The sequence below is a fragment of the Pogona vitticeps genome, chromosome 2 (assembly GCF_051106095.1).
Source record: "Pogona vitticeps strain Pit_001003342236 chromosome 2, PviZW2.1, whole genome shotgun sequence".
Taxonomy (NCBI): domain Eukaryota; kingdom Metazoa; phylum Chordata; class Lepidosauria; order Squamata; family Agamidae; genus Pogona; species Pogona vitticeps.
This window is the reverse complement of record NC_135784.1, coordinates 41,442,933-41,468,655: the sequence shown is the minus strand read 5'-3', so window position 1 is coordinate 41,468,655 and position 25,723 is coordinate 41,442,933. Positions and strand designations below refer to the sequence as shown.

General features: G+C 41.0%; 1 protein-coding gene across 50 annotated transcripts in view; it reads left to right on the top strand.

Moving 5' to 3' along the window:
* MAGI1 (membrane associated guanylate kinase, WW and PDZ domain containing 1) overlaps positions 1-23,059 on the top strand; it is a 601,653-nt gene extending 578,594 nt beyond the window's left edge. For 19 of the 50 annotated variants that reach the window (XM_078388858.1, XM_078388856.1, XM_072989378.2 and 16 more), the window contains 5 exons: positions 11,393-11,483; positions 11,625-11,688; positions 12,568-12,714; positions 15,081-15,219; positions 19,847-23,059. In XM_078388858.1, the coding sequence (XP_078244984.1) occupies positions 11,393-11,483; positions 11,625-11,688; positions 12,568-12,714; positions 15,081-15,219; positions 19,847-20,607 (1,202 nt within the window). In that variant the 3' untranslated portion in view covers positions 20,608-23,059. Of the gene's footprint in view, positions 1-11,392; positions 11,484-11,624; positions 11,689-12,567; positions 12,715-15,080; positions 17,518-18,349; positions 18,439-19,846 lie in introns of those variants that run through there. The other 31 variants (XM_078388851.1, XM_078388855.1, XM_078388859.1 and 28 more) reach the window with 6 other exon arrangements.
* The last annotated feature ends 2,664 nt before the right edge of the window (positions 23,060-25,723 follow it).

Sequence of the window (25,723 nt, the reverse complement as noted above, 5' to 3'; positions counted from 1 at the left end):
TGTCTTCTGTAGGCTCCGAAATGGAAGCTTCCATTCTTCACTCACAGAAATGGGGCTTCAGAGGTCCTGTGCAACTTGCAGAACGTGTCACTCATTACAACTGTCCTCTTTCCAACTCTTTACCTTTCATCTGTCATATGCACGTCTCGCTGTTCCCACCATCCACTTACTCTCTTTGTCATTATATTAACTCAGTGAAGCAAAACGTTGTGGAAAAATAAGTGAATTCTGAATTAGCACTTAGGGATACAATGCCTGTAAGTAGGTGACATGTAATCTGTATTTCCTTCTTTACTAAGTCCAGTACAAATGTGAATAAGAACTACTATGCTGCAGAAACAGCTGGAAAGCCACTCTCTGCGGATCTAGCAACACTGTGCTCCCTCTACCCCCATCCCAAGTACAGCGTTCAGTGCAATATTGTGAATCAGATTTCCTGGTTCTGGAAATTTCTAGTATCTTTGGGCCTCTTGTTTCCAACTGTAAAAATACTATCACTGAATCTAATGTAATTTTTTTTTCTGTTTTGAATCTGCTTTTATCCTTTGTGATGGTTGTGTGTACAATGGTGAGATACTTCTTTCTCATCTTTTTGTCTGTTCGGATGTACAGTATAACCTGGACATTTTATGTGTGCAAAGAAAGGGCAGGAAACAGAAAGGATAAGCTCATTGCCATGTTTTAAGCCTATTGGAAAGCAGCTTCCTTTTCTCTTCGGATCATAGGAGACTTTAAAAGGCTTTTCTTTAGTTGGGGGAGTGCTCATCTTTTAGCTTTAGAACATACTCCTCCTGAATTGAGGACTTGCTGTTGAGAGAGAAGAGCGCAGAACCAGAAGGTTATAGGGTGAGAGATCGGTAAGATATTTTCATTCAGTGAATTCATTCATTGTATCTGACACATTTGTCTCATTAGTTTAAGGATTTAGCATAAGATTCCACGTTTGAAACAATAATAGTAGAATTACATTTTTTTAGTTCTTAGCTCAGGATAGGTAGGATATTTTAAATAAAGACCTAAAATAATTAATTGCTTGTATTCAGTGAGTGTACTCTTGCTGGACTTGGTGATCCATAGGCTCTCTTCTAGCTCTGCAGTTCTATAATAATGGGATGATTTCAGCTTATCACAAACCCATAAAGCAATAATGCATGCTGTTAATTCAAGCAGGGGTGGGCAGAATCCAGAGTGCTCATTTTTTTTTCTTTTTTTATCAGACACCTAGGATCTACCAACTAAAGAAAGCCTCATGTGAAAGGCACTCATTTGAAATTTAGTGATTCTGAACCCAGAAGTGTGTTGGGTTTTTTTTACCAGAACTAAATTTATTTATTTATTTATTTATTTATTTATTTATTTATTTATTTATTTATTTATTTATTTATTTATTTATTTGATTTTTACCCCGCCCCTCTAGACCATGTCTACTCGGGGCAGCTTACAAAATAAAACAAAACAGTATAAAATATATAAAATCATAAAATTACAAATTTCAATTTAAACAATTAATTTAAAGAGAGGATTACCAAGATGGAATAGCCAAAAAAAAAAAAAAGAGAGAGAGAGAGAGAGAGAGAGAGAGAGAGACTTAATTGACTGAAGGGAAGGCCGCCTTGAATAACCAAGTTTTTAACTGGCTTTTAAAAACACCCAGCAAGGGTGCCAGCCGAATTTCTGTTGGGAGGGCATTCCACAGCGGAGGGGCCACCGCCGAGAAGGCCCGGTTTCTTGTTTTTTCCTTCTGGGCCTCTCTCGGCGTCAGACCCCTCAGCCGCCCCTGCTGGCTATATCGGGTGATCCGGGTAGATCTGGGTGGGAGGTCATAATTGGAGGTCATAATTCACTCCTGGTTGCTCCAGCCTTATTTCATTTCAGCAGTATAATTAAGAGATCATTTTGCTGCAGCTGTTCTTAAATAATCGTGAGTCAGAAATATTGATTAATTTACTTCAAATCAGCCAGAGATCTTCAGTAGATCTAACATGTGCTCAAATTTGTATTAGAGAATTAATAAATAAATGTATCAAAAGGGGGGAAATCCCACAAATTCTCTCTGTAGCTCTGGTGTCCCTCATCTGTTCATCTTTCTTGGGACAATTATAAGTGAGGAAACTGGTTTGACCATTCTTCTGATTACATTACCAGACACTGAAGCTTGAATGTTTCCCCTCTATTGCCAGCCCCATGTGTACTTCAAAATCAATGTATCACTCTTATGCCCTCTAAAATGTAACTTCAAAGCATAAAGAGTTGATTATCACACATGCACACATGCACACAGAGAACAGTTCTCTCTATTGGGGTTCTCTTCCACAGCTGTGACAACCATTTCCATACAGTACCGTATATAATGAGCCTTGAAGGTCTTTTTTACCCCCTGATCTAGAGGCTAAGTTAAACAAATTGTGTTCTGGGGCAAGTAGGTTACTTTTATGTCTTTGGTATTAAACTCATGGGATTGAATATGGCCAGGGACACAGTATTTATTGCATACTGTATTTGCCGGCGTATAAGATGACTTTTTTGGCCCAAACAACATGCCTCCAAATGGGGGGGGGTTCGTCTTCTACGCCGGGTGCACTTCAGTTGGGCCAGGAAGGGGCCGCTGTTGAGTGAGTGACGCGGGGCCGCACCGGCCGGGGAGGAGGGCAGGCAGGCGGTCGGTCCAGATGGAGGGAGGGAAGCAGAGCCGGCCATGCCTGAGCGGCTAGAGCCCGCCGCCGGACAGCCACTTCCCCTCCTCCTCCTCTGCTGCCGCCGCCTGCCTGGCCGCTTCCCCTCCTCCTCGCCCTCCTCGCCACTGAGCCAGCTGCCCGCTCACCCGCCCGCCACTGGATAGCCACTTACCCTCCTCCTCCTCTGCTGCCACCGCCCACCCAGCTGCTTCCCCTCCTCCTCGCCCTCCTCGGGCCTCGTCGCCGGTCATGAACTTCCAGGGCGGGCCCAGGCAGAGCCCCGGGGAACCGCCGCTGGTGCAGCAGCAGAGCCGTCCACTCTATATTTTGAGTGGGGGGGGTCGTCTTATACGCCCAGTCATATTATACGCCAGCAAATACAGACTTATTGGAAGATTTATTTATTTATTGGGGGGGAGAAAATCCATGTATAACTAAAACTGTGCTGCTTGGACCTGTGCATTTCCGGCATCTGTGTTATACTGAGGGTGCCTTAGCCCAGTTGTTTTCTTTCCTACCATCACCCTGACACAGTGGAAGCTGAAGCCTTTTTTTATTAGTAGGCATTGTTAGGGCTTATTTACAACCAGTTATTGCAGTGAGTTTAACTCAGACATCCTGAACATAACTTGACATAACTTGCCACACTGTGGGTAGAATCCAACATTCCCATTCTATTGGCAGAATTACTTCCTTCAGTAGGTCCAGCGGGGGGATTCCACCTCGTGACCTCCTGTGCACCCCTTCAAAACCTGCTCTGGAGTGCTGAGAAACCCTTCACTAGCTGATTGGTGGCAGGAAGGGCTGCAGGAAGGTCAGGTGGGGGGGGGGGGAGAAATCAGCCATCCACTACTATACTGTTGGGCTTAAGAAGTAGTGGCTTGTAGATTGAAGTGGGGAATCACCTCGCCCCAATGTTTCAGTGTGGTAACCCCTGTTCTGATCATGAGCCGTCTGTGTATTTAATAGTCTGTTTAAAAAAAAAATCTGTTTTATTTTATTCATCCTTTCCACTAGGAAATTTGTTTCCGTCTCCTTTCAGCAATTTGTTTCTCATTTGTTTCCTGATCTGTGAGAACCATACATTTTGGTTCTGCAGTGGCGGAGAGCCCTGTGTGTAACATTCTGCCTTTTTTGGTGGGTATTTTGCCCATCACCCATGCCCTTGTGCAACATCCCTAGCTCAAGGGGATAGATCCTGTTTAGTTTCTTCTTTGATCACCATCAGAGTACCCTTATTCAGGACCATTGCCTTAGCTAAATTTTTCTCTAATCAGACTATGAACTTTCTTCTTTTTTCTTCCTCCCTTTCCATGTATTCCACCCAGTTTGAATGTGTCCTACCTTTGATTTGATGTTGTGTACCACTTTTTCCCTGCAAAGTGGCCATGTGTCAGTCTACTCTGCCATGAATGAGTTTACCTTCTCTATGCAGTAGCAGGAGCAAATTCTTTTTTATATACCCTGTTTCCCTGAAAATAAGACAGGGTATTATATTAATTTTTGCTCCAAAATGCATTAGGGCTTATTTTAAGGGGATCTTTTTCCATGTACAACAATCTATGTTTATTCAAATACAGTCATGTCATCTTCTGGTTGCTGCACAATGGTGGAAGGTGGGGTTTCATTTAAGTGGGGCTTATTTTTTGGGTAGGGCTTATATTACAAGTGTAGTGGGCCACTCTGAAGCCTCTACCAATACAGGCCTCCAAGAGTGCTCACTACTATTCTTCACTTGCTGCCACCAACCTATCCTTATTACTCACAAAGGACAAGTTTTTCTTTCAAACAAATAAAGTGTTTATTGATTTGTACAAAATAAAAAGGAGTAAATCACAGGTAATAAATCAAGTTGTTAATCACGTTTCTCAATTACTAGATCACACAGACTTTTCCCTCACTGTCTCTCTCAAATCTATCTCACTATCTCAATCAACTTCTCTCATCTTTTCAAACTCTCAAAAACTTCCCCTTTCACACATCACACACACCTTATATAATCCAGCTCCTCCCCCTTCTGCATCACCCTCCGTCCTCTCATTGGCTGAGGTTCCCCTGCCCAGCTGTGACGGACAGGTGAGAACAGAGCTGTATGCCACAGTGAGCATCCTGAAAAATCATACTAGGGCTTATTTTCAGATTAGGTCTTATTTTAGGGGAAACAGGGTAGGTTGATGCAAAAGGCAATTTAAAAGCATCAAATCTTTACAACATGCAAGGATAGGATTGCAGGCATCCAGGCTATCCATGTTGCGTCTTTATTAACCATAGATTTTGCACATGGAGTCTCAGAGCTCTGAAGAAATCAGGAGAAAATGAACTCAGTTTTTTATGGAATTTCGTTACAGTATGCCAGAAATTGATAAAATGTTGTAAAAATAGAGTAATGTAATGCAGAAATATTCGCAGGAGAAGAAGTACTCTAAATAATTCAACAGGCTTACTATTTTATGAGACTATTCAGGACACGTATCATTTTACTAGAAGTGAACAAAATAGCTGTGCTGCTGATCTGGAGTCTTGCCAGCAGAAACTACAATGTAGCAACAATGTACTTTGGCTATATTTAACATTTTTAGTATCTAAAAAACAAGGGACAACAAAATACTCTGCTTGAGGGAAACCTAGCCTTATGTTGAATTTTCAAGGAATATTTCACAAACCTGAACTCACTGCAGTTTGAAATCAGTATTTGAAATGTGATCTTGCCTGCAATGTTGTATGCATTGTGGGGCCTACAGTTTGCCCATTTTGAGCTGTTTGAACTGTTGTCGCTGTTGTTGTGGGGCCTAGTTCCTTGGAAGCTCCTTTAGAGGAGCTATTGGGGGATTAATGCCTTCTTCACATTGCAGCAAAGGAAAACTGTATTTAATAAACCAGCATCTTAAGGAGAAGATGACACTTGAACTCTTCTCCACAACATTTCATAGCAGATGGGAGGAACTGAAATCTCCAGTTTTCAGAGTTAGAATGAGTAGCCATCAGTGGGAGAGGGGGTTGTTGCTCTAACAATATCTTGCTAGGGTGTGTGCTACTAGTTCTGGAAAGTTGCTAGTGGCTTCCCATTCTGTAAGATTTTGAAGTCAAAACCCGAGACTAAGAGGCACCTCCTTGCAATATCACAGCAACAATTGCAAAATCTTGTATGTTTGTTTGGCAGACAGGCAGACAATATAGAGACTGTGATTAATTTAAAAGCCATGAGTTCCACAGCAACATCTCTACATCCTGAAAGATGTAAGGGCGCTTCTGCAATGGCATGTCCTCAAGCCCTGAGTATGATTCCCCTAGATATAAGGTTAGTTGGGTGGCAGTGTCCTATATAGAGAGATCTGAGGACTAAAGCTGTGGCCTAGAGTCACAGGACAAGAATCTTAGACCAGGGAACTCTATATTCTGCTTGTGGGCTTCCCAGAGGCATCTGGTTGAGTACTACAGAGAATGCAGTGGTGGACAAGCAAAGCAGGACAATTTGTAATTTCATTTGGAAGGAAAGACTGAAACATCCTGCTGTCAACTTGCAATACACAGTCCATTGCAGCAAAATTAGAACACATTTTCTGGCACTTTAAAGACTTTATTATATCTGAAATTTTATTGTATCAGAAGAAGTGTAATGTAGTCTGTGAAGGTAAAGGTAAGTCATATCCGACTCTAGGGGGCGGTGCTCATCCCCATTTCCAAGCCATAGATCCAGCGTTTATCCAAAAACAGTTTCCGTGGTCATGTGTCCAGCGCGGCTAGACACAGAACGCTGTTACCTTCCCACCGAGGTGGTACCTATTTATCTACTGACATTTGCATGCTTTCAAACTGCTAGGTTGGCAGGAGCTGGGACAAGCGACAGGAGCTCACTCCGTTGCGTGGATTTGATCTTACGACTGCTGGTCTTCCAACCTTGCAGCACAGAGGGTTCTACAGTTTAACCCGCAGCGCCACCACTTCCCCTACTCCACGAAAGCTTAGTCAAATAAAAATTGTTAGTCTTTAAGGCGCCACAGAAGTCTTTATTGTTTTTTCCGCAATAGACTAAAACAACTGTACTTCTGGAAATGTAGGCATGCTGTATGAATGAATACATGGTTTTCTTTAACATTTAGCTTGGCTTTCAGTGCTCTAGGATTCTCAGAGAATAGGATTTGTAACTCTATTTTGACCCTTTGGAGATACTATGTATGAACAAGAATAGTGACTGCTTCTGTTTTATTTGGTAGTCCTGGCAACATTGATGCTTGTCTGGAAATATACTGACTTGTCATTTTGCACCTTTCTTATAACATTATGAATCATGAAATAGCTGTTGTCACTGGTGTCATTCTTCCTGCAGCATCTTGAGCATGCTAAGTAAAATACTTAGACTGAATCAATTATGGCTTTTCACTAGTAGAGACCACTTCACTTTCTGTAATACAGAGCTCCCAGATTTCACCAATCTTCCCTGGATTGCTCAAAGCCTGGCCTTCAGTGTTGGTTGATCCTTTAGAAGAGTGTGGGATAAGACACATAAAACTAAGATCAGAGCTGGATTTGACAAAAATGAAATGTCCAATCTTGTATAAACACAATGACTGGTGCTTACTGGTGGTAGTACACCACTGAAATACAAGTTAATGGCTGAAATCTGCTTCTGTAATGGGGATAATATCATCGTAATTGCAATTGCTGTTGATAAAAGGTGATTTCAGGTTACACATCAGTCTTACATAAAGTCTCATGCACCTCAAAATTGCCAAAGGAAGTCTTTAATCAGTGCCAGTTTGCCACTGCTGTTGATACCATTGCCTTTGCATATGCAGAGCTGTGCCTTTGGATTTCAACAGTCGCAATACAGCTCCTTATCCTTTAATACCAAGGTTTTGACTAGAACACAAACCCACTGTTTTTCATCTATTATATATATCTACAACCACGTTACTGTGAAAGGCTGATAGTGGAGGACACCAATTTGGGTAGGCCACCAAGTGCTTAGCAGTTCCTACCATCTCCACTAGCTATCCACACCAAGCCTCACATCCTTTTCCAGAGAGGCTTTGGATAGGTGCCTGTAACTTTGGATAGATGCCTGTGACTACAATAGAGGGCAACGAATAGAAAACATTTATGTTGCGAACTTCCTTAAGCTTTCATATCTTAAGAAAGCCAATCTTTATTTCTTTCTCTAAGAAACACAGTTAGTACATATCTTCCATTATATACTGGAGATGATTTGGGCTATTTGTTTTCCATTCATCACTTCTGCATGCTTTTGTGTGTCAGAAATAGTAAAGATAAGAAACAAAAGTAGTGTGATGATGGCAGTTTGCAGCATCAAAGTGCCCACAGTTCAGTGTAAAACATTAATGTTTCTAAAACATGTAGTTTTATTTTTATGTCTGGTGTGAATACGGAGCAAGAGGCTATGTGGGCAACACATAGCCTAATTACTACATATGGCCTGCAGCATTCCAAATGCAGCCTCGAGCACCACTGCCACGAATTTTCTGGCTTTTTTCTTCCCTCCTCTAAGATTTTTCTGGGAAGCAAGGTGTTCCCAGTTTCTTTCTTTATTTATTTATTATTATTTATTTATTTTATTTCTATCCCGCCTATCTGATCGTATTCAACCACTCTAGGCGGCTTACAATAAAAACAATAATATAATTTTTACAACATTACAACTAGAACATAATAGAGATAGAGAACAAATAAGAAGAACAAATCGTCAAGGGTTTTCTGTTGGGAAGGCCTGCCTATACATCAGTGTTTTTAGTTGTTTCTTAAAAATGCCCAGCGAGGGAGCCGCGCAAATCTCAGGGGGTAAGTTGTTCCAAAGGCGAGGAGCCACCGTCGAGAAGGCCCGATTTCTGGTCTTTTCCTTTTGGGCCTCTCTCGGCGTTAGGCTCCTCAGCCTCACCTCCTGGCTCACGCGAGTGACACGAGTAAATCTTGGTGGGAGAAGGCGTTCCGCCAGGTATCGAGGTCCTAAACCGTTTAGGGCTTTATAGGTAAGCATTAACACTTTGAAATCGATGCGGAATCGGATGGGCAGCCAATGCAATGCGGCCAGAGTGGGTGAGATATGTTGGTATCTTCTCAGTCCACTGAGTAGTCTGGCCGCCGCATTCTGCACCACCTGTAGTTTCTGCAGCAGTCTCAAAGGTAGCCCCACGTAGAGCGCATTACAGTGGTCTAATCTTGAGACTACAAGCGCATGCACCAGAGTGGTGAGAGACCCCACATCAAGGTAGGGCCACAGCTGGGCTATCCGCCTAAGATGGAAGAAAGCGGAGCGGACCACGGATGCCACCTGGGTCTCCATAGTGAGCGCCGGGTCCAGATGGATCCCCAAGCTGCGGACCCCATCCCTGGCGGGCAGAGTCACATTTCTTGTTGTGAAATCTGAAGCATCATTCCTTAAACACTAGGCAGGATTGGTACCATAAATCTTCCTGTAGAAGGTGTTAGATTGACAGTCCCCTTCCTCTGCATGTTTTCACACCTCCATCATGAAAGCAAGAAACGGGGAATCTTTTCTGTTGTAGTTTCCACAATTAGTGCAAAATATTTCTGCACAGCAATAGTGTATTTTCTCTCATGTAAAGTGTCTAGAGCTCCTTATTTTTAAAACATGCACTGATGACTGGCAGGTATCATAATTTCCTGAAATTTGCATAACTTGCACAGTTTGTACAAAAATCATTCTCGCAACTGCTTGAGACTAGCAGAAAATGCCTCATCTTCTCACAGTGAAGGAGAACAAATTTGTAATAACTTGTTCTTTGCATCCCCACACCCAGCTATGAATGGCTGGCAAGTGAATGTGTGAATAGGCTCATTTGAAAGAACTGTGTTTGAAGGGCTTTTTGGTCCAACCATGGTGGTAATTGTTGGCAGTCTGTTCAGTGATCCTGTAGTCATGAAGTGATGAAAAGGTTTAGAATTTCACCTACTGTACTGTTTAGATGTAGGGATGGGGAATCTGGTCCCTGAGATCAAATCTAGCTCTCATAGCATCCCATCTGACTTTCTGGGATGACCCAAATTGCAACACCCCTTTCCCCTTGATACCATTTCAAAGTGTCCCAGCTTTTCTTCTCCAGGAAGGTCAAAATGCCTCTCTTAAGGCCTACTCATTGGCAAGAAATCTTTAAGCCAAAATATGCTGGAGATGGAGGTATTAGTCTCATCCACCACTGGAATGCACCTGAGAACTTGTCTGAAATTGGATTTGGCACCCATCCTAGAAGAGGGTCATCACCTTTGCTTTAGTACAATCAAGTTCTAGATTTCTCTTGATTGACCGTCATTGTTCTTGGTGTTATTTGCCCATATGTTAACTTTGCCAAGTTGAGGGACGTGGTGGCGCTGCGGGCTAAACCGCAGAAGCCTGTGCTGCAGGGTCAGAAGACCAGCAGTCGTAAGATCGAATCCATGCGACGGAGTGAGCGCCCGTCGCTTTGTCCCAGGTCCTCGCCAACCTAGCAGTTCGAAAGCATGTAAATGTGAGTAGATAAATAGGTACCATCTGGGAAGGTAAAACAGTGTTCCCTAGTCATGCTGGCCACGTGACAATGGAAACTGTCTTTGGACAAGCGCTGGCTCTACGGCTTGAAAAAACGGGATGAGCACTGCCCCCTAGAGTCGGACACGACTGGACTAAAAATGTCAAGGAGAACTTTTACCTTTACCTAACTTTGCCAAATGGAGAAGAAATAACCTGTGTGATTTTTTTTAAAAATCAAAGTGGATTCACCAACATCATCTCGATATGGCTTCTGAGCTGATGATGTCACATAGATCTGTAGGTCACTACAACTGAATTAAGTTTACAGGCAAGCCAATAAGCCTAAAGATAGTTGGGAAGGGTGCCAGTGAAGAGAGAAGGAAAGCTATGCTGAGAAGTAGTATTAGCTTCACAAAGAAAATGACACCAAACTGTATTGAAGCAATGTATCTTCTTGCCAAAGTTTTTTTTTAATGGCTTTATGTCCTGCTTCTAAAGCAATTGTTAAAATTAGAGTTACTTGCCTGGATAGAAGTTGTTTACAGTATGAAGCTCAACCAATTTCTTTCACCAGCTGCATCACCACCTTGGTGGAAAAAATTCAATGAGTTGCTGCTGCCCATTTCTCATTTTTAAATAGTGTGGCAGAGTATAATAGTGAAAACCATGTTTTGTGATCTGCCAGATTGACAATACTTGTTCCTCTGCAACCATGAGCACTGTTGTTTCTTTTAAAAAAAATTGTGGGAGGCACAATGCTGCATTTTCTGTGACAAAAAGATAACAGGAACAGAGAACAAAACAAAAACCTTGAACAGTAGAATGAAATTAAAGTAACAGAAAATCCAGAAATATAGAGTTGAACACTAGAAGTGTTCTTCCATACACTACATGTTTTTCTACAGCTTACTGTAAGAGAAGGGGAAATGCCACTACTATTTTCATAGATGAATCATATTTTTTTTCTTAGTACCTTTCCCAAGTATCATAAAGGTCTGGGGGCAATCTCTCTACCAATCTGGTGTTAAAAATATACTTAATAGTTAACTACTTGTATAAGCCACTATCTGTTACTGGATTTCTGAAACATGGGCAGGTACAAATCTCTGCTGGGTAATGTGGTGTTTAAAAATGTTTGATGCCTTTGAATGTGTTACTCTGGGTATAAAGAAGTGCTATGTATCATTACTGCAGGAATTGTCTCATTCACAAAGAGCATCATTTTATTTTACAGAATCCTCCAATGCAACTTTATTGACCAATGCAGAAAAAATTGCAACAATTACAACCACACATACTCCCCAGCAAATGCCACAGGAGACCAGGTCAGCTTTTTATTCTGTTGTGAAAGCATGTTGTTATGCTGTCTCTCCAACATGTACTATATAAATAGTACTTCCTGCAAAACTAATCATTCTCCTTTTTTTATTCCTCTCCCCTCCCCTGCCATCCCTTATTCATTTTAGCAGAAATAACACAAAACCAAAGCAAGATTCCCAGTTTGATTTCAAACCACCGACAACTTCACAGGTAAATGAACCCTTTTCAGATTTGCTTCATTTATGCTGCCCACGGCTTTACTCCAGTGGTTCCAACTTGCATGCATTGAACAAATGTGCATGGTAGGGACTTCCTTAATCCCCTTGGTTTAAGAAATGGAGAATCACTGGTAGAAAAACACTGATGATGTTCCAACTTGAAGGGCAGTTTGTAACAGGCAAACCTGCATCAATCGGGGGGGGGGAGGGAAACAGCTGTTTTGGGGGGTGGGGTGGGGATGGTTTATTTTTAAGAATGAATTGCTTCAGTTTAGCTCAGGACATAAACTGTGTTCCAGACCATACCTTTAGAAGGTGAAAATTCAGTGCAGGAAAGATTTCACAGTGGCTCTCTTGCTATCCATGCTTTCAGTGGCTGTGTGCCAAATACATTGACTTGCATTACTTTTACATATCTGTTAGCTCTCCTTCTACCAATCGCCATAGAAACAACTGAAATTCTTTCTCTTTCGAATGTTACTTTACTCTGTGTAGGAAAATAGAAGATATTTTCTGCATATACAGTATCTTGTTATCTATAACTGTAATCTGTAGTTAAAGATAGCAGTATTGTAGAGGAGAGTTTCTGGTGATTAACATAAAGTAATGACCATTTCAACTGACTTCAAGTCATTGTAAACAATCAGGTCATTTGTTTTTTCTTTCTTTTTTTTAAAAAAGGTCATAATCATTTACTCTCATTTGCGTAAACATAGAGATCATTAAGAATATTAGAAACAAGCATAAATTACTGTATTGTTCATGTTAATAGTCACCTCCCCCCCGCCCACAAAATGTAATAGGATGGCAATGTAATAATCTGAAGATTATGAGAAGTTGGTTCAAATTTATTCTTATTACTTCCCCATAGACGGACCAGGATTTTTACACTGTTGAACTTGAAAGAGGAGCCAAAGGTTTTGGCTTTAGTCTACGAGGTGGCCGAGAATATAATATGGATCTCTATGTTTTGCGGTTAGCAGAGGATGGTCCTGCTGAGAGATGTGGAAAAATGAGGGTATGTCTGTAAAAGGAGACTGTTTCCTATGATCTACCTCTTCCATTAGCAATGAGCAAAGTATTTCAAAGGATTAATCCCAGCCCTCCATTGCCTGCTTCTTCTCTTGGTGTGTTTGAGGGGGAGAAGAATAATTGTTTTAGTCTGAAGGATCTGCTCAAACTAGCATTTCCTGCCCAACCTTCTCTACAAGTCCGTCGGAATCACTTAATGCAGTGGTCCCCAACCTTGGGCCTCCAGATGTTCTTGGACTACAACTCCCAGAAGCCTTCACCACCACCTCTGCTGGCCAGGATTTCTGGGAGTTGAAGTCCAAGAACATCTGGCGGCCCAAGGTTGAGGACCACTGATCTTAATGGATATACTATGGATGTGAAGAATTCTGTCTGAATACTCAATTTTTCTCAGTTTCAGTGTTTTGAGACAAAAAGGAATCTCAGTGAGGAATGTTCAGCTCCCTAAAGAATCCTCACCTCTAGAACAATGAGCCCTTTTGGGAAGCGAGATTTCTCCTATTTGAGCAAAGCATTCTGCACAGACCTAATGAACCCAAGTATTGGCCTGTACATAAACACACGCCTACAGAGTGCAAGGACACAAGTGGCTGATTGATTCAAAAGTGGAAGCAACCTCTCCATTACTACTAAGTCCATGTACCAAAGCAGTAATTTTTGTCCTTTTGGCATAGTGTTGCCATTTATGTTATTTGCTCAACAGTCACTCTTGCAAATGCCAATCAACACTGACAGAAATAGGAGGAGGAAAAATCTTCCCTGCCTAGTTCTCACATGAGAGAATGAAATATGCCACAGCTGGCACCCCCAGAATGTACTTTGAAACAGAACCGTTGGTGGGAAGGCAGAATTCTGGGATAAGGGCCGAAGAGCCTTTAAGCACACCTGGGGTTACCTCTCTATTTTATCCCCAAAGTGCAATTCCTTTTGCTGCTTTAAAGGCTGCTTCCAACATCACACCAGGTTTTAGAATAGCACAGCACGATATCTTGAGGGAGAGGAAACAGGATCTATAAAAAGAGACCTCAAAACCCTATCTGTAGCAGAATGAAGTCACCATATAAATTTTTGAATCTCAGCCCTGGTTTATGAATTTACATGGCGCCCAGCCAAGCCGCAAAGACAAAAAAGGAAGAAAGAGACACTAATTCAGAGACAGCAAAAAGCTTGTATAGGTGCACAAAACATTATTTTTTAAATTAGCGCAATGCACTGAAATAAAATCTTCTCAGGTTCTATAAACCACAGCTTTGTGCTCTATGCTCTTCACTTTTGCAAAGTGATTTCTGAAATTCCCTTAGAGAGGTTTTGAACTACAGGGAGGTTTTAACATGGGAATATTGTCCAATGAGAGTTTTTTCCATATGCTTTTTTGAAGTATGCATCCATATATGTTTCATTTTGGATTGTCTCATTGTAGGGCTTGTAAAATGAGATGTATTGACTCAGTAAAGGAAGCCACAGCCTTTAGTGTGCAGGACCTGATCAGGGCTGCTAATGGTGGAATATTTTTGAGGTTGCTAAGGCACAGAGTAACTGTAAGCTGGAGGCAACTTGACAGCACATAACAACAACATAACATTGTTGTTATGTGCCGTCACGTTGCCTCCAGCTTACAGTGAGAGATCTGTAATGTAGTGGACTAAACATTCCAGCCTATGGCATAATTTGAAAACAGTGCTAAGTATAGTAGCATATTTATTTGTTTGTTTGTTTGTTTGTTTGTTTGTTTGTTTGATTGATTGATTGATTGATTGATTGATTGATTGATTGATTGATTGATTGATTGATTGATTGATTGATTGATTGATTGATTGATTTATACCCCGCCTATCTGGCCCACCGGACCACTCTAGGCGGCTTCCAATATAAAATCAGATAATAAAAACATAGACAAATACATAATAATCAAACAGGAACAGCAGTAAGATAAAGAAGGAAAAGTAAGAGAGAAATCAAGAATTGGCTGGAGGGAAGGCCTGGATAAATAACCATGTTTTTAGTTGGGTATTAAAGGTGCCCAGCGTGGGGGCCGTGCGAATCTCTGGAGGGAGATTGTTACAGAGGCGAGGAGCCACTGCCGAGAAGGCCCAGTTTTGTGTTTTCTCCTTCCGGGCCTCTCGGCATCAGGCTCCTCAGCCTCACCTCCTGACTCGTGCGGGTGATCCGGGTAGACCTTGGTGGGAGGAGGCGTTCCGCCAAATATCGAGGTCCATAGCTTTGGAATTTTACATAGAGCCCAAGTTTAATCCTTGAGGTTTACTATAAACCCAGTTTAGCTCCCATTCTGTTATGTAATGGTTTCCTCCCACCATTTCACTTCAGTCGTGGATTCTTTTATTGTTCTGGCAGATTGGTGATGAAATCCTGGAGATCAATGGAGAAACAACAAAGAACATGAAGCACGCTCGAGCCATAGAACTAATTAAAAATGGTGGCCGTAAAGTTCGCCTATTTCTCAAACGAGGAGATGGCTCTGTACCAGAATATGGTGGGTCAAACTATGAAAACATTCCTTTCCTCCCTCCTGGCATCACACCGTGAATGCTATGTCTCAAGATCTGAAGTGGGGATCCTTTTTTTTTCCTCCCTCTTTCTTTTTTCTCTTTTTTCACCAGTGTCTTACCAACCTTGGCAACAAATGATTAATTGCCTCGCTTGTGCTGAATTTTCTCTACACCTTTTCATCTTTTGCTTGCTACTATGGACTTCTATATGGGGCACAGTGTACAGGCAAGATCATCTTCAAAGCAGTATTTTTGGTGATCAGAGGGGGCAAAAACATAGAGACAAAACAAAAAGGAAAAAAAAAACCCTACTATCCTGTGTGACCAAACAAGGAATGTTTCTTTGAACTGTGCCAAACTCTTTCTCAGCGGATGAATTATTCTCTCGTCTTCTGATGCAGAAATGGGAATCCTGTACTCTTGTTCCGAAAACTACTGTAGCCTTTGTTGGGCTTTTGTCCTTGGCTTTTGTCTGTAATTGTAGGCATGAATTCCAAGATGGTGTCTGGGCTTTTATTGTCCCCTTATATTTATGTAAATACCTATAAATTTATTTTTTAAAAGTATGCAATACAAAAATATATACACTTGGACTTCTCCCCCTGCCACCTCCCTTAACCCTTTAGAATGTCTGTCCACTCACAACTGTGTAAGCTATGAACAAATGCAGATTGCCATTCTCCGTGTTTGTCACTACAGAGGAGGCCTCATCTAACTTTCATGCCAAGACAAGGTCAGCCTTTAAAACAAAAGAAAAAAAAACCAAACTCTCTTGTCCAGGAGTGTATTTGAGTTCCCTAGATACAAGTTTTGGGTGGCTTAGTATTGTATATAATATTATGTCTTATTTATTTGAGATAATTGTTCAAATGTATGCCCTAGATCTAGGGCTTTTCCCAAATATAATTGGTTTCTAACCAGTTATGAATTATAAGCACATAAATGAAGAAATGTCCTTTATACTTCCCCATATTTGAGATAATAATCTATCAGTTATATTCTGTTATGGGGTGGAACAAAAATTCCAATCCATCTCTTTTACTCCTTTCATCCTCAGCAAACAAAATGGGGAATACATGGTTTGATGCTACGGTGATGTAGGGAAAGGGGAGAGTTCCATAGTTTATGTATGGGTATATTCTCACAAATTATTTTTACAGATTGAAATTAATCATCATAAGCCACCTCTCCCCTTCTGCCATCATAGGTTGGCACCAAAATAAACTTGTCTTATGAGCACCAGTGTGGTGTAGTGGATCGAATGACAGACTGAGACCCAGGAGACTTGGGTTCAAATTGCCACTCGACCATGGAAACTCATTTCTTAAACATCTCACATACCTTGAAATCCCTATTAAGATCATCATAAGTCAGATGTGACTTGATGGCACACAACAACATGGTCCAGTACACGCAGATATGTCAGTTCACCTTGTCCAGAAAAATAAGAATTTGGGTTTATAATCAAGATCCACAGTAAGCTATTTGTAAATCCCGTTGAAGGGCTCAACCACTGATTTTAGCAAGTTTCTGGGAAACTTGTGAGAATATACCTAGAGCACATCTGAAAATGGTTTCTTGGTCAGAGGCAATTTGGGAAACATATTTGAAGTACACATAGGAAGGAGCACCATAGCAACTGCTTTTGACAGCGTTTTCCCCAGAAATTTGAGAAGGAAGACTGCTTGGGACAGAGTTAGCTGGAGTTTTTTAGTGAGTAGATGAAGATATGTCCATTGAACACATCACACTTGTTATGCCTTTTAACTCCAATCCCTAATTTTAAAAAAGTATGAATATATTCCACATATGACTTAATCCAATTTGTCATCCCAACTACAGAAGATGTATTCAATCCCTGGGATTTACAAGTGTTGACTTACCTGTCAGCAGTTGATTCGGTGGGTCTACTGTAGTTGAGGTTACCAGTCAGAGTTAGGCTACGGACTTGTTTATCTTTATTTGTAATATTTTCATTTGCCACACAGTTGCACTGGATCTCACATTCAACATGCCCACACAGTTACACTCGAACTGACTGTCTGACTGATTGGCTCTGTACTCTGTTGAAATCCATTTATGTTTTCCCATGAATCAAAAAAAAAAAAAAAAAAACTCCCGTGTTTGCATTCCTGTTGTACAAACCACTCAGGTGGCTATCTTTCAGCAGGACTAAAGTTGTGTGTAATGTTCTTTCTACTCTTGTCTTTTCCTATGCTCTTTGGCTGTAAAGTATTGTATCATATGCTAAACATCGTAAATATAGCCTGTAAAAAAGAAAAGTGCTTCACATCTTCAAGAATGTCTGTTGCACTGAGGATGAAAATCCAACACAGGGCATGGGGTGGGGGCTGCTTCTTTTGTTTGTTTGTTTGTTTGTTCTCTCTCTCCCCCTCCCTCCCTCCCTCTCCCTCTCTCTCTTTCTCTTTTACGTTATGTTTTGGCTGCAAGTGACTTTTTAATCACATAACAAAATTCCATTTCCAAGCCAGGGGCTGCACTGGTGCTGCCATACACCTGTAACATTAGGGGGCTTTACTTCTTCAGTACTGTTCACAGCGCTCACAAACAAGTTGCTTCAAAAATAACATTAGGTTCCAATATTTTTCTGACTTGATTGGAACATGCTTCTCTTACGAGGCTGTATATTTTTGTAATGAGTTTTGTACTTATTTTTAACGTTGTGGTCTTTGGTGGGCTTCTTTTTGTTGTTGTTGATTGTTAACTGTTTTTCCTCTAACATTCTGTCTTGCTGTTCCAATTATGTCTCTTTTTTTCTCCCTCCCTCTCCCTCTCTCTCTCCCCTCCCTTTCTCCCCTCCCTTTCTCCCTCCCTCCCTCAGAATGGATGCTTTAGTTGTCTGGGTTATCTAATCACCTTTTAAAAATGTTTTATTACAAGATGTGACTTTAACAACTGCTGTCTCTGCAGCCTTATATTTGGGTGATGCCTAGACAATCCTGATTGGAAAAAAAATAAACTTTTCTTTATTCTAAGATTTACAAAAATGAAGATTTTTTTTTTCTTTCCTCTTTGTTATAGGGAATCTAAACATTCTACTTTTCTCTTTCTCTTTCTTCTACTTTTCTTGGTGCCGGTTTCTTCCTTCCTCAGCGATGATACCTCCTAATATCGCTGCATGTATGAGAAATGACAAGCTCGGGGAGTCTTGCTTCTACCTTATGGGCCATAATCAAACTACGGTTTGTAGCTAAAATCAATACTAGGTGTTTCTGTGCTGTGGCCTAATTCTCTCCCATTGCTTTCTGCTTTGCTCTACCTCTGTATGTACGGCCATTCATTCTGAGCATCCTACAGTTTCGTGAATTGTAAGTACTCTGTGCATCGTGGTGCCTTGCGACAGACTGAAAGATGCCAAAGTAACCTGAGCCAAGAACAAAATGTGGTCCTTCATTTTTGAAAGCCAGCTGATACAATGGAACTCATAGTTTCCACCTAGATGTCGTCAAAGTACAGGCCTGCACAATACAAAAAATATATATACATACAAGAGAGCTTGCGTCAGAGAAGATTATTTTAACATTCAGGGGCAAAAGGGTTGTCTTGGACTCCAAAGTACTTAGTGGCTTTAGTCATTGTCATTTTTAATTTTCCTAAAACACCTTTTGGCCACTGATTAATTGATTGTAAATCCAGTAAGTTGTTTTTGTAGAAGACATCTGTCTTTTTCTTTAAAAAAAAAACCCAACCATCATATAATACCGCCAAAGCAAACTAACAGCAGTGCTTTGCATTTTTTGTAATGATCCATAATCATCCATTACAAATGATGTTTAATATTTTAAAATTCACTGTGGCACAAATTCTTTGCTTCTTCACCTTGCATCATTTGTGTTTCTGTTGAAGGGTAAACATTATTTGAGAAGACCTATTCTGTACATCTAGACAACCTGCCATTGTTTTAGTAAGATTGAATCATGCCTTCCCTGACCCCACCACCTCTCATTGTGTGTGTTTAAGTTGAATCATTGTGGCAAAACCAAAATTATCCTCAGCGCATTTGCATAGCATATTAAAACTAGGATTAAGTCATATACCTCATTATTTCCAAGAATGAGAACCAAAAGTTTATGGTATAAATGTTACACCACTGAAATCAATATCTTCAAACCACTTCATTCAGTAATATTTTTTCACAGTTACATTATAGAAAGTTTTCAGTGGAAGTTAAAAGCCTTCTTCCCAAGAGGACATTTCTATCTTCTTTTTTTTGCTTGAAACATTCCTTCTTCTTTTTTAAACACTGGGAGATGGCTACTGAAAGGAGAAAGAAGATATGAAGGTGTTAATTCTAAAGGACAACATATTCTCAGTTGAATCTGAGAAAGCTAAAACTCTCTTTTTCCTGATCACGAGGAGACCAGAATCTAACCTAACATGGACATAAACGGGAGAAACACCAATACTAATGCATAGCTCTTGACCTTTGCGGTTGCTCTGAAATTAACAAAAGCTTCAGTTAGTCTCCTACTGACTGCTTTAAAATCATTTGTTTTTGTCACTAATGAAGTCTAAGGAATGAATGACTGGTGTCCAACTTTAAAAATGAAGCCTCTGGTACCAAACATTTTGTTGTTGTCTTTTTTTCAGACCCCAGCAGTGACAGGAACAGCCCAGCCACAGGTTCACAAAATGTATCGGAAGTGAAAAACATGCCATCTGACAGACGACAACACTCATCATTGGAGCCCAGTTATCCACCAGATCTTCACAAATCATCACAACATGGAGAAAAGAGGATATATTTTAAGGACCTAAAAAGCAGCAGAGAGTTTGGCAGACAATCCAATGACCACCATACATGGAACGGAACTTCTAAAAACAGCAATAGCATAACAAGCAGGAGAAAAGACCGGTCACCAGAAGGAAGGCGAGACAGACAACCAGAGAGAATGGTGGTGATCAATGGACAGAAACGGAAATCTCCTGAAAAGAGGAGGGAAGGCACTAGAAGTGCTGACAATACACTGGAGAGAAGGGAGAGGCATGAGAAGAGGAGAGACTTTTCTCCAGAGAGACGGAGAGAGAGGTCACCAACCCGTAGGAGAGAGAGCTCACCCAGCAGAAGGAGGCGGTCACTTGAAAGGCTGATGGACCAGAAGAGGTCACCAGACAGAAAGAGAGAGGGCTCACCCTCTGAAAGAAGAGCAAAATCAACTGACAGGAGAAGGGAGAGGACCCCAGAACGGAGGAGGGAGAAATCTCCTGACAAAAAGAATAGAGAGCATAGAGCTGGCTTCAGAGAGAAGGAAGAGCACACTCTGAAATATGACACTATTAAAAACAACAGGCACCTCCCTGAGCAAAAACGGCGACCCTATAAAGAGTGCAGCACTGACCTCAGTATCTAATGGTTTTCGCCAGCCCAGGATACTGTTTCGCCTTTTCCAACATGAAGAGTTCCCAAGAAGGAAAGGAGCAAACCTGAAATCTGTTTTAGTTTTTGACATCAGATGCCTCCAGCAGCAACAATGCCGATGAAACCTGATCTGTACAAAGTCGTGCCTGGTGTATGACAGCACTAAAATATTTCCAATGTATTCATTAAGCGTACTTGCCAAATGTTCATCCTGAAGGATTATGAAAGCTGTTTGCTCCCATAATCTATAGTCATAATGAGCATAAGTTTATATTTTTGTTGCTTTGCTGTTCCTTTCTTAGTTACTTGGGTGACAAGCATGCCATCTTAAAGAGATTTGTAACCCAACCACACTGGCTTGTTCTTATTGTTGATTTGCTGCAATGATATGTAGGATTTTTCTAAAGAATAGGTTGGAGGAAAGGGGGAGTTGTTAATAAAAATAAGAATAACTGTGGAAAGATGATTCCACCCCCATCACAAATCAATAGCATATTGCTATTGGTAAGATCACTATTTGAAGAGAGTACTGTTGGAATGAAAGATATTTATGCAAATCCAAGAAATAATGGTGTAGGATGATAAGGAATTTATAGAGTGTTCCATGAACAATGTCTACTTTGGGGTCTCCTTTCAAAAGGAAGCAAGGTGGCCAAGGACTGGTAGCCATCATGTATTGTGTCCTGCACAGGATAAACCATCAAGTTTGTTTATCTTGGCAACCCTTAATAATATTTCACTAAGGCAGAACCACTGTGGTTCCTGTTCAACTGGCAGGACTATGCAGATGAAATTGATTAATATTATTTACCTCCTTTCAAGGAAAATTTATGTTAAAGTTGGTTCTGGGTCAGTCTGCATTCTGAAGAACAAACAATCCTTTCATAGACTAGGTTTGAATGCCTAAAGGTGGGGCTGAACATTTTAATACTAGTATTGCCAAATGGAGCTACAGTGGTGCCCCACATGATGACGATAATTCGTTCGTGAAAATCGCTGTTTAGCGAAATCATCGTCTTGCAAAAAACATTTTCTCATTGGAACGCATTGAAACACGTTTAATGCGTTTCAATGGGGAAAAATTGTCATTTTGCGAAGCCGCTGATCAGCTGTAAAATATCGCCATCTTGCAAAAAAACGGTCCATGAAGCATGGACCAAATCATTGTCAAGCGAAAATCGGCTATTGGAATCACTGTTTTGCGAATCACTATAGCGATCGCAAAACCTCATCGTCATGTGGATTCGTCATTTCACGAAGTCGTTGTCTAGCGAGGTACCACTGTATCTCTGTATGCTTCTGGGTTTTGTTTTGTTTTGCTTTTGTTTTATTTTACTAATCACCTGCCCCTTCACCCTTACTTGAGACAAAAGACAAGCATTTGCAAGTTAAACAGGATGTATCAAGGGCAGTCAAAAGACACAGTCTCTGGGAAGCTTGGTTTCAGAGTTGTTAACACCTAGATAATGCTTTCTGCTGTACTTCCGGCTGTTAGAAGTGAGGAGTTAGGGACATGATACAAAGTTCCAAGTTGTATTTTATAATGGCAGGTTTGTGTGGTAGGTCTGCTATAGTGCTGATACGAAATATTAATGGATTACTGCCTAGCTGAGCCAAAAAAAATTGCCGTTACTGTTGGACCACTAAAACGTTTGAAATTGCTGCTTTTTATTTTCCACTTCATTGTTGTGTACATGTATACTGTTTCACCATCTTTCATTCCTTCATTTATTCACATGTGCATACACACACCTTCACAAAGAGCAAGAATTTCAAGTCTATCACTGCTGTTGCCATGGTACTGTAAAGAGAAAGGAAAAAAAAGAGATGGCCAATCATTGTGTGTACAGACTTTAAAATGTAATTAACAGAGCCTGTTGAAAACAAAAATACTGTTGCCTTTTTTCTTGTATAAAAGAGACTTTATGAAAAAATAATTAGCTGTGAGGAATGTGCTAAGTGTTTATATTTCTGAAGAAAATAGAACAAATTGATTCATGGGAATATATTTTAATGTAAACTTAATCAGGTATGTAAAGCTGTTTTAAACAGGAGACTATATAAGTTGGATTGAATCTCATAGCTTTCCTCATGGTGGGGGCCTGCCTGTTGGACTCTTAGGCACCTGTGCGCAATCGGTGTGCTTCGGTCATCCTTCCTTGCAGTGTGCTATAGTCATAATGCTCTTTTCTGTGTCAATGAAAAGCAGTATGTGGGCCAACCTTTTTTTATAAAACACTATGCATATATAAATACTACATTGTTCATAGCTTTATTTGACTTATTTGGGTTTATACATGACATTAGTCTAAGTAGATGTGGACTTTACCCAGTATAAGATTCTTTCCTTGGGACAAAACACTATGTATATGATGTAGCTACTAAGAAGGAAAGAGTCTGTGAATGCTATTTTTATTATCAAATAAAGATTTCCATACAAAGCATATACATGACTGTAGTGGTAAGATTAAGGAAGCACTGCCGCACAATGGGTCCAACTTTATCCTGCTTGTTTTAAAGTGTACATGACAAAAAAAAATGTGACACAAGCCTCCCTTAGGGGGCGCACAGGTTTTAAATCAGGTCTATGAACCTCCTGTTGACTAGGGATGTGTGTTTCTTGCTTGAGTTAGAAGACTACTTATGCCCATCCATGTCAGTGTGACATCTGTGATTGTCTTGCATAGCTAATTGTCCTGTTGCTTGGATGACCATGACTGAACAAGAAGTGAATGGTTGGCATGCAAAAGACACCGGGTTCAATCCCTGGTATTTCCATGATAGGTTAGGACAAGCTCCATCGCTGAGCCGTGAGGAGATAATAACTGGAACAAGCTTATCTGACTTTGCAACACAGTTTTCTGTATGTCCTCTTGTAGATATTTTCCTTGCTTGAAAAATGTTTTCATATGTATCCATACACTTTGGGATATCCTTTCTGGATAATCAGTAGAGCAATGTATTTATTGATCTTCAGCCCAAAAGACATACAGTGAAGTTCTGTCGCTGCCTCTGAGACCACAGATGGAAAGAAAAGGAACATACGTATGTGTTTTCTGCTTCTTGGAGCATACCAGGGCAGAATATATTGTTAATGGCTGTGTATAGGTAGCCAATTTACAATTATTCATCAGTTGCATTATGAATCTGCAAGGTAACTTGAGAAAAATGTTTTTTTAGTCACATCAGAATGCTGCTGGATGTTAATGGGTGAGGGGATCAGATTGTTGTATTTCACATGGAGAAGAAGAATTAGTTCAGCCCCATATGTGACTGGCACACTTTGGACATGCAGCCAACATGCTGTGCATCCATTTTTTCCTGTAAAAGCAAAAAGTGCGCTGCTTATATACTGTCCCACAGTGGTTAAAACACTGTAGGCAGTTTACAATTTAATTATGCAGGCTATACATTCCCCCCTACCCAAAGCAAGCTGGGTACTCAGTTTACTGACTTTGGAATGAACCTCAAGGCGACTACCTGAGATTAAACCCAGGTTATGAGCAGAGTTTTGGCTGCAGTACTGCAGTTTAACCACTGTCCCACAAGGCTCTCTGTAATAACGTCTATTTTCCATAGCTCATACTTTTATAGCTCCCTAGTTTAAAGAGTGGTTTTTGTTAAAAAAAATCAGCTGCTATTAATAAAAATAATTATGTTGCCATCCAGTCGGCAACCTTCCTAGGTTTTTCTTCATGGTCTCTGTGAATGCACATGAATGGGTTAAACTGTGCCTGGGGAGGACTCTTCGGAATATTCTAGAGCTTAAATAATGACCAATTCAACGTCTCCCCATGTCGCACATGCTCCGCCCGCGTGCGGTACCTCAGTTCCTTTTTGCCGCCGCTGCAATTGGACTGCTTCGAATTGCTTAGAGCTAATTCTTCTTTAAAAATTTCTGGTTTGACCTCAGACTGTTTCTGACTAGGATTTTCATCTGGCTTATTGACTTGGACTGAATTGACTTCAATTTCGCTTTGATCCTGATTTTGCTTCCATGATTATTCGGCTTGAGCCTTGGACTGATTAATGTTCTGATTTGGATTACGGATTGGATTTGTACTTGATTCCTCTTATCTGCTTGATTTCTCGGCTTGAATCAGGACTGTTATCTAATGCAGTGGTTCTTAACCTTGGGTTACTCAGGTGTTTTTGGACTGCAACTCCCAGAAGCCTTCACCACCAGCTGTGCTGGCTGGGGTTTTTGGGAGTTGCAGTTCAAAAACACCTGAGTAACCCAAGGTTAAGAACCACTGATCTAATGTCTCCCATGAGTTTTGTCCCTTCATTGAGATCATCTTTTTGGTTCCCACCAAATTTTATGGCCTCTACAGGCCCATTCAACTGTTGCACGCCATGTGCTAACAAAATCCTGTTCACAGACAGCCATGACCACTGCCTGTTTTGTTTGGGGGAAAGACATCAGCCCAATTCTTGTCAGGAGTGCAAGAAACTGACCAAGCCCACTTTAAAGCTTCGTTTACAATGACTCAGTTCCTATCTCTGGGAAAAATTATTAACACCTTCAGGCTCGACAGAGATGGAACCTGCTGTTCCTATTGCTCCCCCTACCCTTCAGCCCGATCCTGCTGCTTCACCAGCACCGGCTACTCCTTCTTCCAAAGCATCCTGTAAATTGTCCAAGTCAAAGAAATCTTCGACACCGGGGTCGATATCAGTACTGAAGGCATCATTTACTAAAGACCTGAAGAAGGAGGAGGTGGTGTCTAAGCATAAAAAATCCATATAAGTCTGTTCAACTGAGGGAGCCTTCTCCAGTTAGAATCACATTGCCCTCACCCATACTAGAGGAGTCTTCCAGGGAACTGTGCGATCCCAAATTGCTTTTGGAGGGACATGGCCTTCTGCCATAGCCACAGGTGTCAAGATCAATCCCAAGCCTGTCTCCAAGTCACAACCGTTCAGAGGCTGAGATGATCTTCAGCCCAGCCTCGGCCTGGGCTGTCTGTTTCTATCGGGCTTATGTCTATCGGGTGGGTGACAATGGGTCAGGTATCAGATTCGGAGGTGTCACTACGACGATCCCCTCCACGGAAACAGCTTATGAAGCATTGGAATGTTTCTCCAGACCGACACCCTTCTTGACA